This window comes from Homalodisca vitripennis, chromosome 4 (genome assembly GCF_021130785.1).
Source record: "Homalodisca vitripennis isolate AUS2020 chromosome 4, UT_GWSS_2.1, whole genome shotgun sequence".
Classification (NCBI taxonomy): domain Eukaryota; kingdom Metazoa; phylum Arthropoda; class Insecta; order Hemiptera; family Cicadellidae; genus Homalodisca; species Homalodisca vitripennis.
The window spans coordinates 50,787,785-50,803,102 of record NC_060210.1 but is presented as its reverse complement, the minus strand read 5'-3'; the positions used below and the strand labels follow the sequence as shown (position 1 = coordinate 50,803,102).

Below are 15,318 nucleotides of genomic sequence, written 5' to 3'. Positions count from 1 at the left end.
TATTTGAAAGGTCCTTGGTACACAACAACAAAAGATTTAAGTGAAACTGTGTGTAGAACATACATATGTTCTAGAAGTAGTTTCATGAAAACCTGTGTTTTAATATTATTAGGTGTGATCATATTATATTTCATTACTAGAACTAGCTTAATTATACTTACGCCAGGGACGGGCGTTCCCGGGGGCTACAATCTATTGTGAATGTTTTCCCAAAATGTGTCGCAACTTTTAAAGTTTTCGCTCGACTAAGGAAACTAAAGCTAATTGAAGTCTTAAATTAAAGAGAGTTTAATCATTAATAAATAGAAAAATATTTAAATTTTGGTCGACTCTATTGTTAATTGTCACGTTTGTTTTGTCTTAAATTGAAAAAGCATGCAATACATATTTTTAAAAGCTGTATTTTTTATATTTCCCTAAAGTTTATTTCTGGTTGGACTCAATCATACTTTTCATTACCATTTAACCATGACCAATTACTACCTTACAAGTTTTTTTATGTGAACTGATGATTTAAAGCAATTAATTTATCAGGCTGTCTTTTTGATGAGCGTTAGCTAAGCTTATCACACGAGGGGCTGGAAAACAAGAACGAACTGATCTACAGACTTCGAATTTTGCACCAAGATTATTTTCTATATGGTTAATATCGTATTCTTTCACTACATGGGATTTGGGTAAGCTTAACAAAAGTTTTTACATTAGTCTTATGGGTAACCTCGATGGAAACGAGAAAATCGCGGAAGATTGACATTTTTTAACAAACCCTGTACAATAATATGCAGTTTTATCATGTGAAATATTACATGTAGCGTAATTATCCACAAGATATCCGGAGAAAGACACGTCCATGGGATTGAATGCTTGTAGGACGGAAAATGTATCTTTTGTCTATAGGGGGATGTAAAATTACTTTTCTGTATTATTTTCTGCCTGTGCACAAAATATATAAAGAATTATATAAGCTATAGACGTGAATTTTGATTGCAATCTATTAAGCGGCACGCGGTGTGGCACACCCTTACTTTGTAGGTTAAATAATTTGTAAAGGTAGACGACCACATTCCATGGCGTTCTAGTTTACCATTTACCGTTCATTATGCTATTTAATATTCTTTACTGATTTAAACGTTACAGTATTTTAACTTCGATTTTCATAATATTAATGTTTTTGTCCCACCAAATGTTTAAATTGATAAACGACGTGACCTATGGTCACATTTAAGCTTTCGTTTCAGAATCCATCGTCGGTTGACAAACAACAGTTTATCACTTTGATTTATTGACATTTTTAACGGAAGTAATCAACTATGAAGTTTAGACTTTTCTTTTTTACATATAGGAATATTCCAAGTGTAATCAAGAAGGCTTATGTTATCTGTTTATATTAATGGAACTATTAATTTAACTAGATTAACTGAAACATATTATATGACACTGAATATATATATATATATATATATATATATATATATATATATATATATATATGTAAAGTACAGTATACAATTAAAATTAAACCTGGCTGAGTCACAAACACGATGTTTAGTGAACACCTGGCATCCAGAGATTTAAAGTATAAAACATCTTTAAAACTCTGTTGCTGACTCGTGCCAATGAAACGAATTCGTCTTCTACCACATTTTATTAAAATTATATAGGATCCACTATAAAAAGGTCACTATTTTGAATAAATCAAACAGTGGAGATAACAGTCAAATTCACTTTAAAAACCTTACAAAACGTGTTGACCGTGATTACGGGAGGTAATTAGGTTCGCGTTGGTCTAGCGTGTGAAGAAGACCGGGTCACCTGTGACATAACCGTGAGTCACTGCTAAGACCGGGTTAGCTAGCCGGATATGGGTCATTCGGAGGAAGTAAGGAAAGGGAAAGCAAGGAGCATTGCATCTTGGGCATCGCCGGCTAAACTTTCTCTCTCGGTTGGATAATGATGACGCAACACTTGTGTAATGCCCATTGAACTTGATCTGCGGCTTTTGGGTTAGTGGGAAACCCAACGGCCTGGAAAGCTAGTGTTCAATTCATCGGGTCCCCATAGGGTCGCGAGTGATCCAGAGAGAGAGAGAGAGGGGGGGGGAGAGAGAGAGAGAGAGAGAGAGAGAGAGAGAGAGAGAGAGAGAGAGAGAGAGAGAGAGAGAGAGAGAGAGAGAGAGAGATTTGGAATTCACATATAAAACAGACAATCCTGAAGAAAACGAACCTCCCCTCCTCCTACAAATACCACCTTCGCAAAAATTACAAAGTAGTAACTTCCTCTATCATATATTTCAATTATGATTTTATCACAAAAACTATCTGATCTAGAGCCAAATTAATTTTATGGTTTTATTACTATTTATTCCAGTTTAACAGTAAGTGCTTAAAAAGACCTCACTCTAGGTATAACAAAATTTGTTGATTTCTCTCTAAGATTTGTATATCTCTAGATTATATATATCTATTTTTTTATAAAAATTGAATCACTAAAAGTACTTGCTCCGCCAAGACTAGAACCCGGATCTTACTTGCCGGGTGAATGTGCTACCATTACACCACAGAGCCCTTACTTTTTACTATTCAGTTATATTGGATTTGGCCGTATCTGTCACATATGCGTTTAAATAACTAAACTATCATATGATCGGAAGACCAAATACCTGTCAAACGACTTTTGTTTACATTAATCAAATTTGTATAAATGCCAATAGCCCTTTTAAAGTTTTTTAATAAACATTGAATACCAAAAAGTACTTGCTCCACCGGGACTCGAACCCGGATCTTACTTGCCGGGTGAATGTGCTACCATTACACCACAGAGCTCTTACTTTTTACTATTAAATTATATTGGATTTGGCCATATCTGTCACATATGCATTTAAATAACTAAACTATCATATGATCGGAAGACCAAATACCTGTTAAATGAATTTAGTTTACATTAATCAAATTTGCATAAATGCCAATAGCCTTATTTAATTTTTTGAAATAAACATTGAATCACAAAAATTACTTGCTCCGCCGACACACACACACACACACACACACACACACACATGTACTCGCCCTCCCTTTCGTCTAAATGTAGTACGATTTATAAGAATTATAACTCTCCTATATGTTGCTTGTTATCTTTTCTCAAATATTCATATTTGGCACACATAGTACTTCTTATATATAAATAAACTTAGTTATCATAGTATGGGGATTACTGATATTCCTACTGTCCAGATTAAATCACGTTGCCGAGGAAGTACTATTCCTGGCTGATAGCTTGAATATGTAGAAGAAACGAAAGCAAGCAAGGTTCCACAAAATGACAGTCCATTTATGCCCGGCTATATCTTTCATTTTAACTTAGACTGGGTACAGCAAAAATCGCAATGTTACTTTCTTCTGGACAACCCAATGGATAGCCAGGAGGGGCATGTTACTAATCACATATGCAAGATATTATTGGATCCATAGTCTACTGCGGATGATGACTGTAATTGTTTGTGGGTGAAGCTCTCTTTGCTAGCCTAATCAATAGAGAGTACCTCATGTTCCAGCACTCGGTTTTTCTGTACGAGGCTGAAGCAGTGCTAGCTTTCTTCCAAGGTGTCATGTCTCAGATATAAAGCTCGCTATCCCTCCTTGGGATATTGACAGAAAGCAATATCTTCAACCAACCATCCTGACAATCGTATCATTCCGTGAGGAAAACAATGGTCCTTTTAGGATGAAGAGCTGTGAAGGGTTTGCTCAACTATTATTATAAGTGAAGAAACAAGGGTGAAGAAGTATATAGTTAAAAACAAAATAACTGCATTTTTATAAAAAAGACTCTAGCATAAAAAATCTTCTGACACACACGTCCATGTACTTGTATTTACTCTCGAGAAACAGTGAAGAGGTGCTAATGTCCAAAAACAACTATGTAGCAGATCTCGAAACGGCACCGCATGACACAACTCACTTTCACTCGTTCTCTGGGTCACCAGTCAGCTGTTGCTCCCTTACTTTTCTTGTCCACTGGACCAGTTTTTGCCACCAGGAACCGGTCACGGCGGGTGATCTCATTGCTTCCTCGCGTCACCTGATATTTGTTTTATTGTCAGTAACAGTAATAAGAATATTATTCTTCCCATTAGTCAACAGTTATATAGACATTAATTATACATAAGCGTTTTGAATCTCACCGTGTACAATTAGTATGGGATATTAATCGTGAGTCTTGGAGTTTTATTACATATTTAAATGTCAGGATTACCAATTAAATTTATTTCATTATATTTATTGAAGTACGCAAAGAGCATATCTAGATCATTAATTGTCAGATCAAAATGTGCTGAAATGCTGTGTCCCACAAGGATCTGTCCTTGGGCCACTGCTTTTCCTTATGTGAATAAATGATTTACTATATATAATCAAAACAAGATTTATTTTGTACGCACATGATACAAATTTTTAAAATACTAACAGTAGCTTATTAAAACATCACAAACATACTATGATACAGATTAGCTTCATCTTCCTAGTTTAATACCAATAGATTTCTTGTAAACCAGTAAAAAACAAAACAAATATTATTTTGCTTAAGATACAACATAAATACTATCTCAACTGAAAACTGTATGAATTCAATTAAATTTCTGGTAAATCAGATGGATAACCAGCTTAATAGGAACAACCATATCGATTATACAAGCACCAGACTGTCAAAAGTAATTTATTTGTTAAATCGCCTTAACTTTAGTGTTTCTGAAACTTAGAATGTGAGAATCGAAACTTAGAATGTAAGAATCGGATATTTGTCATATTTCCGATAAATTCTAAGATATAAGATATGGAATGGTTTTTGGCGGAATTGTTCTAGAACTCAGGATATATGAATAATGCAAAAAAAGCTCAGAGTAATGAAATACTCAGGCCTAATAGCTGGTTGTAAATCTTTGTTTACACATTTTAGGATACAGACGGTAATCAATCAATCAATGACAGTTGTGTGCACTCTCTAAAGTTCATAATTATTACAATTTAATTATTCCATGCATATTTACAAGTACAAAAATAACATAATTAATTTTTATTGCTTAACCAAAACACTCAAAAGTAATATTTTCTTATCATTTAAATTATATAATAATTGGAATCTTTAACCAGAAAGTGCCATTACATTACTTCCAAGAAAATAGTTTTTAACTGGACACTGAAAAACTCATATGATTTTCTTTAGAATAACCAATATAAATATTTAATTTGTCATAAAAAATACATTTTATCACATTAATTACTTAGTTTATATATATATATATATATATATATATATATATATATGTGTGTGTGTGTGTGTGTGTGTGTGTGTGTGTGTGTGTGTGTGTGTGTGTGTGTGTGTGTGTGTGTGTGTGTGTGTGTGTGTGTGTGTGTGTGTGTGTGTGTGTGTTGTGTGTGTGTGTGTGTGTGTGTGTGTGTGTAAAATATCATTTAAAAATACGGTAATTGAAATTTCCAAAGTTTTTATTTACAAAATGATTAAATATAGACTATTTTAAATAGAAAACCTGAAAGTAATGTACGGCTGAGTGCATTCGAAGGAACGATTATTCTTGAAAAGTGTAATATGCATAACCATTTAAAATGAAATGAAATAGTAGTTTTCATGACTAGGAGCAAAAGTGGTTGATTTCGGTGCACAATCGTGTATTACAAACGAAACGAAACCGGTCAGAGACACGATTAAGCACTTTAAGACAGTTTGACTAAGTAAACAACGATTTTGATAAAACGGAAACTAAAGTATACGTTTCAGTAAATAATTATTGCACAATAACTCAACATAATAATACTGTCAGCGAGTTACGAGCAGCCCTTTCGGCAATTACCAATCGGTTGCTGAAGGCGTTGCAGCTAACGTATTTCAGATATACACATTTTTATTTGTAACGTTGCATTGGTATGAATTGATTTACGTACCTTACATTAACATAAACATAAAATAATAATATTATTCAAAATTGTATAGTTAAAGTTACTACAACTTATTAAATTGTTTAATACATATTTTCATAGGTAAAAAGCTTACTAAACAATGAAGCAAGACGATTAACTTAGTATATTTTCTATCCTGTAAATTAAAATCTATTCATACATTATTTGAATTAAGTCAATTCATAATCGTCTAGTGACGAAACGCGTGCAATAAACGCCTTCTATTTACTAGATCCCACATGCATGTGTTACTGTGCTCGGACATCTCGTGATTCGCTAACATAACTCACTCTTCAAAAGTATATATAAAAAGGACTATGTTTTTGCAATTACTTCTAATAAAACTAAAACATAGTTTGAGGTATGCGCACTGAAAAACCTGAATTGTGCGCAAACAGATTTTTCTGATGTCGGTTACAATCAAATAGTTTGTTTATCTTTAGCCAAAAATATAAAAACGTATTTATTAAATCTAAAAGTTTTTAATTCATCTCACATCAAGCCCATATTCAAACATTCACACCCCATTCATCCCCTCCGAATGGTACCCATTTCCAGGTCCGGAGTCTCCCAGATAAATATCAGAAACAAATCATGACCGTAAAAATCGTTTGACGCCATAAAGAGTTTAAGACACCTTGGGCGTTGGAGGTAATTCTAATTAGGTTTAGTAATATACTTATGATATAAACATCTGCCTGTGGAAGTAAATGCTCATAAAATAAACCTCCGTTCTGTGCATCTCCACATGGTAGTTATCTCTGCCTCTTGTCTCATATTCATGTTTTTCATGTATTTCTCGTCCTCGGTTTATGGCACATTTAGACAAACAAAATAAGGTTGTTTCTAAGATGTAGGGACATGGCACTGTAACCAGTTCAAAATTGTGTAATGTACTGACTGTTGTAATGTGACGTAAAACAATCACCTTCTGAACCAACTTTAGTATTAAAAACTGCTGTTATTTGTGCAGTAGGATAAAATATTCTTTTTTAACACGCAAGATCATTTAAGTTTTAAATTTAGAACATCATAACATTGATGGCTATACTTTAAAATATTTAGTAGCGAATTTAATGGCATTGTAAATCCCAGTGTAAGACGAAAGACATGGAGTAGCTGAAGTAGCAAAGTCTATGATATTCCTAGTCGCTGGTCAAACCCTTGAAATGTTTTGTGTGACAGTCAGAGCAACTTACACAGTTGTGGTACTCTTGAACCGATTATTGAATTAAAAGAATTGATATAAATGTAAATTTGGGTTTGAACAAATAATAATAATTAATTTCACTTTATTCAAACTTTGCGGCAAATGATTTTTTTAATAATCATTTAAACAGTAATTGATTTGATTTTTACATATTGAATTTAACATTTTTAGCCTTGTCATTAAAAATAATTTGTTACTAAATTATAAGAATTTTTAAATTCGTATAAAATTGTTACTCGGTAACGTCGTCACAACGTGATATTCTGCAGGAGATACAACTAAATTGAAAGTCACACTATAACATGAAACAAAAGCGAGTAAAAACTTGATTTTAAGAGCGCAAACCTTGATTTCATTAAATAATAAAATAAGAGTAAAAGTAGTAGTGAAGTAGTTATCACTATACCGGTAGCGAGTAGAAGGTAGGAGCAGCGAGTAACTAGTACCTAGCACGTCCTGCCCACTGGCCTCGGCCTACTCTACAATATCTGTCTGTAATCACTGTCTGGTGGGGCAACAGCCCTGACTTGTGCTGGGGGTCTGTGTGATCGTCCGCCCTCGGCTCTCGCCGGAACTTATTTGGCGGATGTTGCATATACACCTCAAAATGTTGAGGGTTTACGTTTTTATAAGCAACTCTCTAGAAAAGTAGTTAGAAGTAAATACTGGGGGTCTTTTTCGTTTAAGGGCCAGCACCTTACAAACATACTATACCTGACTGACAGTGCATTTAATCGTTTTTTAGGTGTTATTAGTTCCTAGGGCAGTAGGCCAGGTACTACTTCTAGTATAAACTCGTCTTATCAGTGATAAACGCGCGCCGCTTATCTTTTGCCTGTAATGAAACCTGCGTTAGTTCTGAGTTTTGTGTCAATAAAGCGTGGTGAGTTGATCTGGGCTTGGACTTTGCAAGCTCGAGTTAATTTTTTTTTCTAAAAGAGCAAGCAGCGCAAAGCGCTGCGCAGCGGGCAAGCATCGCGTGATCTGAGCTTTGAATAGGCAAGCTAGTGTCTTTTGTGCTGCCCCTTAAACGAAAAAGACCCAATACTGGTATAAAATATAAGTCAGGACTATTATAACTAGTTATATTTAAAGACTGGATAAGATAAGGAAGAAGAACAAGATTTGAAATGAGTCTGATTTCAAGACTTTAATTAGTGAACTTCAGTTTTAAAATTATTACAGTACGTTATACGTCTAGATATTTAATCAATTATATTCTTTTTGCTTACCAGCCACAAAATTCAGTAAGACTCTTTAGCAGTTTATATGATCTGCATTTTGACGCTTATGGTAACTGAAACAATTGGATCCTGAAAGACTGTTTAATCCAAATAAATCTCTTAAAGCGCTACACAGTTTATTAATATCACCCATGTATTTATTACCAGACATATAACTAGAAATATTTTGCATTTGCTTTATGTATGGAGCAAGACTATGTATGTTATACGCCAGACGTATGTTATGTATAACATACATGTATATGTATATGTTATGTATGCTATACACCAGACGTATAACAAACGTCTTCGCGTGCGCCCCACAGTGGACAGCTTCCTGGCCCGAAGAGCTAAATGCACATAATGAGCAGATGTTTACCCTTTTAGTTTTTATATAGGGATAGTAAAGGTGAAGTATCAATTCAAATTTCAAACCTTAAAGTTAAATAACTCGAAAGGAATTTCTCCTTTATAAATCTGCTTTTGTCTATAAATGGTAGAAAAGACTATGTTTAGGGAACTAAGTTTGTAGTAGCTAATGTTAATCTTAATATATACATATTTCTTGTGTGTGTGTGTGTGTGTGTGTGTGTGTGTGTGTGTGTGTGTGTGTGTGTGGCGCGCGCGCGCGTGCGTGCGTGCGTGCGTGCGTGTGTGTGTGTGTGTGTCACTGACCTACTCCTAAACGACTGGATTGATTTGAATACAATTTTGTGTGTGTCTTCAGGTGGATTCGATAATAGTTTAGATTTACAATTCGGTCCAATTTAAATTGCTTATTTAATTAGTTTTTATTTATAAATTTTTGTTGATTTTGGAATGATTTACAATGGATCCGGCAAACCGCGCTACGACACGTAGTACAATGTGAACTGATACTTAGCAGCTGTTAACACTTTCAGCTGAAGTTCACGAAACAGTTAGAACTATCTGTTTACATTTAAATTGGATAAAGTATTAAATTATTGTAAAGTGCTTGATCAGTAGTGTAATGCAGAGTTCAAAGACTATTATACAATGTTAAATCTAATTTTAAGATTATTAATATCTAATTCTAATTTTAAATTGCACCAACGATTAATAAACCATCTAATTCAAAGGAAATATTACATAAACGCCGTTATAAAAGTATCTTATTGTAAAAAGCTGTGAATGTTTGAACGTAAGTTAATCGAATCTGGTTAGCTCCCTTGACATTGCGTACAGCATTTTTAGTGTAGTTAAAGAAAAGCAAATGTTAATGTACTATTCCCCTTATACCAGGAGCATTTGCTCTTATACATATTTCTTGATCAGTGAAAACATTAAAATCAATTCAGCACCAGATATTAATCTAAGTTGGATTCCAAATCCAACACATGTAATCATTTTCTTTGTTATTGGAACAGCATAATTCAATTGTGGAACCGTATGTGCATTCGACCGGGAGTGAATTTAAACGACTGGAACAGACTTATATTCACCGCAGAGACGTTTTAGTTGTACGATATACTTTCGTCGTTGGGACAAATATTAAATATAACACTTAAATTAATTGTCTTAGACCAGAGGTAGATTACAAGTAGTGTTAGTAGAGGCTTTTTGACCCAATTCGATCTTGAAAACCAACATATGTATATATTTTATAGATCCAGTAAATAAATTAGACCGCAAGTGAATTTAATCAGGCGGGCCTGGCTCCTTTTGACCGCAGTAACTTTTAAGTAGTACCAGATTATATATTTTATTCATCGGAACAAAGAGACAAACTAAAACTGTCACTTGAAAAATTTTTGATCGAAAGCAAATTAAAAGAGCCGAAAGAAGACGCTTTATGACCGAAATTGGTTTCCGTTGGTATATATGTTCTTGATCGGAGCACAAGGCCAACTCTGTGGTATTGGAAATAAGACAGTGAATTAATGGAGACGAAACTTGATTCTTTAAAACCAAATTAGTTTATCGAAACTTATCTATGTAAAGGAAGTTTCCTGAATTATGCATCAACGAAGGAATGTTTTTCTCTACATCAAGGCTAGTGAACAAGCTGTGAAAAATTTCCGTAAGAAATGCATTGCAGCAAATACCTTTATTTATTAAAAGAATCTGTCATAAAGTAATCAACAGTTCTATGTAAACATTATAATGTTACAACACAATCATATGTTTAGTTAATTAAGTACCTTTTGAAAAATATTGCTATTTGTAGTTTTGAAAGCATAAAGGAAACATACAAGTAACATAAACACCAACATAATATATGTATCTAAGATGAGCCTAATTCCATTCCTAAACTGCACAGAATGCCATATATCATTGTGCACTATATCACTATTAATATGCATTATATTATTAATTGCTATTGTCTTCGGTTTAAGGATTCCTCCACACTGGCCTAAAATAGTTCAATTGTTACTAAACTCGTCGGAGCAATTTAATAAATTGTCATGGAATGTTGGAGGGAAATTCAAATAAAAACTGTTTCACTCTACGACTTCAGGGTCCAAAAACGTTAAAAAAAACTTAAATTTAAAATGGATCAGGAGATTGGAATAGCTTTGAGTAACTATCAATTATCTCAGGAGCGTTTGAAATGTCAAAGAAAAATCATACGTGAACACAATGTGCTCTGTTTTCAACAGGAAATTGCGTGCGAAGCCGCGGGTAACTGCTAGTTATATATAAATACTTATTAAGGGGGACTCTTTTTATTTTAAAATGAATAAATTTCTATGCTGAAATTTCGCAAAATCTTCATTGTTCTTAATGGTAACCACAATGGCAACGTAAAAGTACAGAATAAATAGTTGTAAACAAAATGTGTATAATCATTAGATATTCAAACATGTGAAATACTAACTAATGTAGCCCAAATATCCCAAAAATATATCTTTATATTCCTCACATTTTTATCAATAAGTAAAAAGAAAATTTAATAGACTAGAGACGATATTAAAAGTCAGTGACAACATTTGACTTCGGTGCACTTTGCATTGTATTTCTCTCGATGGCTTATCAAACCCTTTATTGTTTGAACATTATTATAAATCCCAAGCTAATTAATAAACATAAGAGTGAATCATGATCCTCGATATCTCGAGAAAGACTTTATCTGTATACTTAGAATTTTACATAAAATTTAATTTCTATATAAACGATAACATAAACAGATGGAATTTGGGTGAACGTCATTGAGGCCTTATTTGGCTGACACAATGTCTCTGTTGTCTTATGATAGATTTACACATTTCTTCTCTGTATGATTTTTCTCTGTCAATATGACATCAGGACATAGAAATTTGAATTTTTCCATGCAAGCGACGATATTACGTGCCACGTGGTTTGACGTACACTGACCATGTAAAATGTCCTTGTTCATATTCTGTGTAAAACTAAATGCACGTTTCACTTTTGCCTTTTATTCAAAACTTCATTACCCAGTGACAAACACCCATTTATTTTCAGGTGGCTGAAGGTATTACCTCTGTTTTAGGCCGTAATAAACACTCGTGTAAATATATAAAAGTTGTTACTAAGTAAAACAGTACATTGAATATTATCGTATTTTTATAAAATTCCGGGGTATGTTACGAATTTTACCACTTTTGGTCTTTGCAAAGTTAGATTAGCATACATAATTGGCAAGAAATTGAGTTGATACTATGCTTTTAACCACCGCACGTAAGATCTGTGCTCCGTCCATACCATGTTATTAGTAATCCAAATCAAGTAATGGATTAATAAAAGCTCTTTAGCGTTTATCTTGTTATTTAAATAATATTACATGTTTAGCTAAACTGTTTATCCTTTGATTGAAACTAACCAATCAAACAATATACATTCATTACTCGTATTGATAAATCTCATATCATTAACCTTCATTATTCTGCTTAAACATTAACTTATTTTGTGTACTATAGTTATCAGCATGGTTACCCATAACAGCAATACAACCAGATTAACTTATTGAAGATATGAAATTAAGACTCTCATTGCAACAATATATTCCAGGATCGCAATTTTTCCTCCAGGCGTGGATACGATAATGTCACTGCGTTGACTACTCCCATCTTACAAAAAACAAATTAAAATGAATATTTGATTTATCTCAATTGTCTACCCAATTCATGCCAAAACCATTAACCTCAAGCCGTTTAGATTAGATTTATAGAATATGCTTTTTACCCTGAGGCTCTTCAGTCTTAATTCGATTGACCCCAACAAACAATTTGAGAAAACAACTTGACGAAAAATGTGACCTTCAGGCTCACCGATCACAAGATTTAGGTATATTTGTATATTAGCTAATACTTAATGTGTTTAAAATACTGGGAGAACCACACTGAAGTCTTCAGAATGAGCAGAACACACCCTAAATAAAATTTGGAGGCTCGCGACTTATACGACTCGTACTACCTAATAGTCAACCTCCGGCTTGTAGGACCAACAATGTATTGATTAGGCCAATACATATTTGTTGTACATTATGATTTAGAGACAAAGTGACTAGGGATATATGTAGTTGGTTCCACTAGACTTTCTGGGATAATAATTCTCTAACTTTCTATATCTGGTAGGTTCTTGCAAAATTATCTATATATATATATATATCTATCTATATCTTGAAATCTCTTTTACAAAAGATTTTCGTTTTCTAAGAGCTATTTATCTTTTACTAAGCGGTTCCTCGTCTCGAGAGGTTACCCGCCTCTGCAACCGTATGGCCTTAGGGAGTCTCTGGTCTCTGGTAAGCGTGAGTACTTTATTATACTAATAGGCGGATGCCTAAAGTGTCCGAGACCATGCGGGTACTAATGAATGAGATACAAAGAGTGCAATCGATTCAATACCTGACATTACACACTTCCGATTTGGTAGGCCTAAATCCAAAATATATTAATTGGTTTGACTTGTTAACAAGAAATATTGTTACTTTTGTCCTGCTTTCACTCAATAAAAGTGTAAATAAATTGAAAATACTGGTTAAATTAATATGTTAAACATATGGCCGTGCTGTCATATTGTAATGTTTACGCAGAATGATTACGACATTAAACAGCCTTTTTCATATTAAAAAACTTTATAGAACAAGATGAGATATTTTGTTGCTATAGGAACCAGTAGAGCGTAGCCCAGGAGGACTTTGAAAATTCAAAAACAATAGGCCTATATTCCTCCCAGGGTCCCTAAGAATGTCCATACACAACTTATTACAACAGGTTGAATTGTTTTTGCGTGAAAGTAAAATAAACAAACTAAGGAACTTTCGCATTTATAATATTATATTAGGAATATTAGAATTAAGATAAAGAAGTAGCCTACACCGTACTGAATCGTTCATTACAAAACTGGAGAGGCAGCTAAACTGTCTGGCTATGATTATGGTCTGCCAATAACTTGTAACGGTAGTAGAGTCTTACTCTCTCCACTTTAACTGTGAACACTTACATTTTAGAGTTCACATTTATTGTTAAACTTTTACTGTTTTAGCTTAAAGTAGTGCTAAGTAATTTGACTAAATTTTTCACACAGTACTTTGACAAGTCAAGTATTGCTATATAAAACTTTCAGCCCCAGGCGTCAGTATTAGTCTAAAACATGTGCGAACATCCTATGCAGGAAACTTTACGTGAGACTAGAGTGTAAAAACGTTCACCAAACAATTAATAACTTTTTCCCTAGCTAAACTCTTAGAATTACATCAGCGAAACGAAGAGGTGAATACTCACGTGTAGCGTTGATGGAGAGGACTGCTTCGGTGTAGGAGACGAAGACGGCCGATAGGATCGCGAGCACGGGAAGCACGGTGGCGGCGGGGAGGCGAGAGGCGCGCATGCTGGGGACCTAGAGGAGCATGGCGGCCGAGACGAGGCAGACTCTGCGAGTTGCTGTGCACAGAGCTGCGAGAGAAAGTCGGATACATGTAATGGATTACGCAAGGAAAGGGGGGAGGGGGACAACAGAGGAAGAATTATATAATGGAAGGGGAGATGAAGAGTTTTGTGGGTGAGGAAGAGGGAGGAACGGAATATGTGAAGGTGCTATCTTCCCAAGGACACTAACAGGTCTCATTTACATTTTGACAGCTGCTACCTCTTCCTGCTGTGCCAGTCTTCCTACATGACTGGTGCTCTGGAGATAATGGTTTACCCGATTACGCAGATTCTATTCCGTACTATCAAATTGTATATAAAATGTCTAATGTGTTTATAAGGCAGGGTATCGGTCCATTGCTGTGTTCAATTTATCGTTAGGTTTAGATCATTGAATCTGTTTTCATGAGATTGCATTGCCAGATCATGAAAAGCAACATGAAAAGCATCATGAAAAGCAATGCTGAGATTCTTAGACCTTTAATACGTAACCGGCAATCCAACCAAATATCGAAATAAACATTCTTATAGTTGTTTTTTTTCCCAAAATACTATATAAATAAACCATAAGCCATATGTATAGAAAAGTCTTTGATAATTGGTAAGTTTAAAGCTTTTCAACATTATAGGGGGTTTCTTTTTAAGATTCTATCAGTGTTGTTTAATACTACTAGACTAAATTTTATAACAGTTAAACATGGATCACAACAATAGGAATGACCGTTATCAGTAGTTACTTTTGTCACTATTCTAGTCAGTGTTGTTTAATACTACTCGACTAACTTTTATAACAGTTAAACATGGATCACACCACTACGAATGACCGTTATCAGAAGTTACTTTTGTCACTATTCTAGTCAGTGTTGTTTAACACTACTAGACTAACTTTTATAACAGTTAAACATGGATCACACCACTACGAATGACCGTTATCAGAAGTTACTTTTGTCACTATTCTAGTCAGTGTTGTTTAACACTACTAGACTAACTTTTATAACAGTTAAACATCGATCACAACACTAGGAATGACCGATCAGTAGTTACTTTTGTCACTATTCTAGTCA

At 34.1% G+C, this 15,318-nt stretch overlaps 1 protein-coding gene across 1 annotated transcript in view; it reads right to left on the bottom strand.

Moving 5' to 3' along the window:
* LOC124361433 overlaps positions 1 to 14,280 on the bottom strand; it is a 29,968-nt gene extending 15,688 nt beyond the window's left edge. The window contains exon 1 of the mRNA XM_046815483.1: positions 14,111 to 14,280. Coding sequence (XP_046671439.1) covers positions 14,111 to 14,216 — 106 coding nt within the window. The 5' untranslated portion in view covers positions 14,217 to 14,280. The remainder of the gene's footprint in view (positions 1 to 14,110) is intronic.
* Positions 14,281 to 15,318: the final 1,038 nt, after the last annotated feature.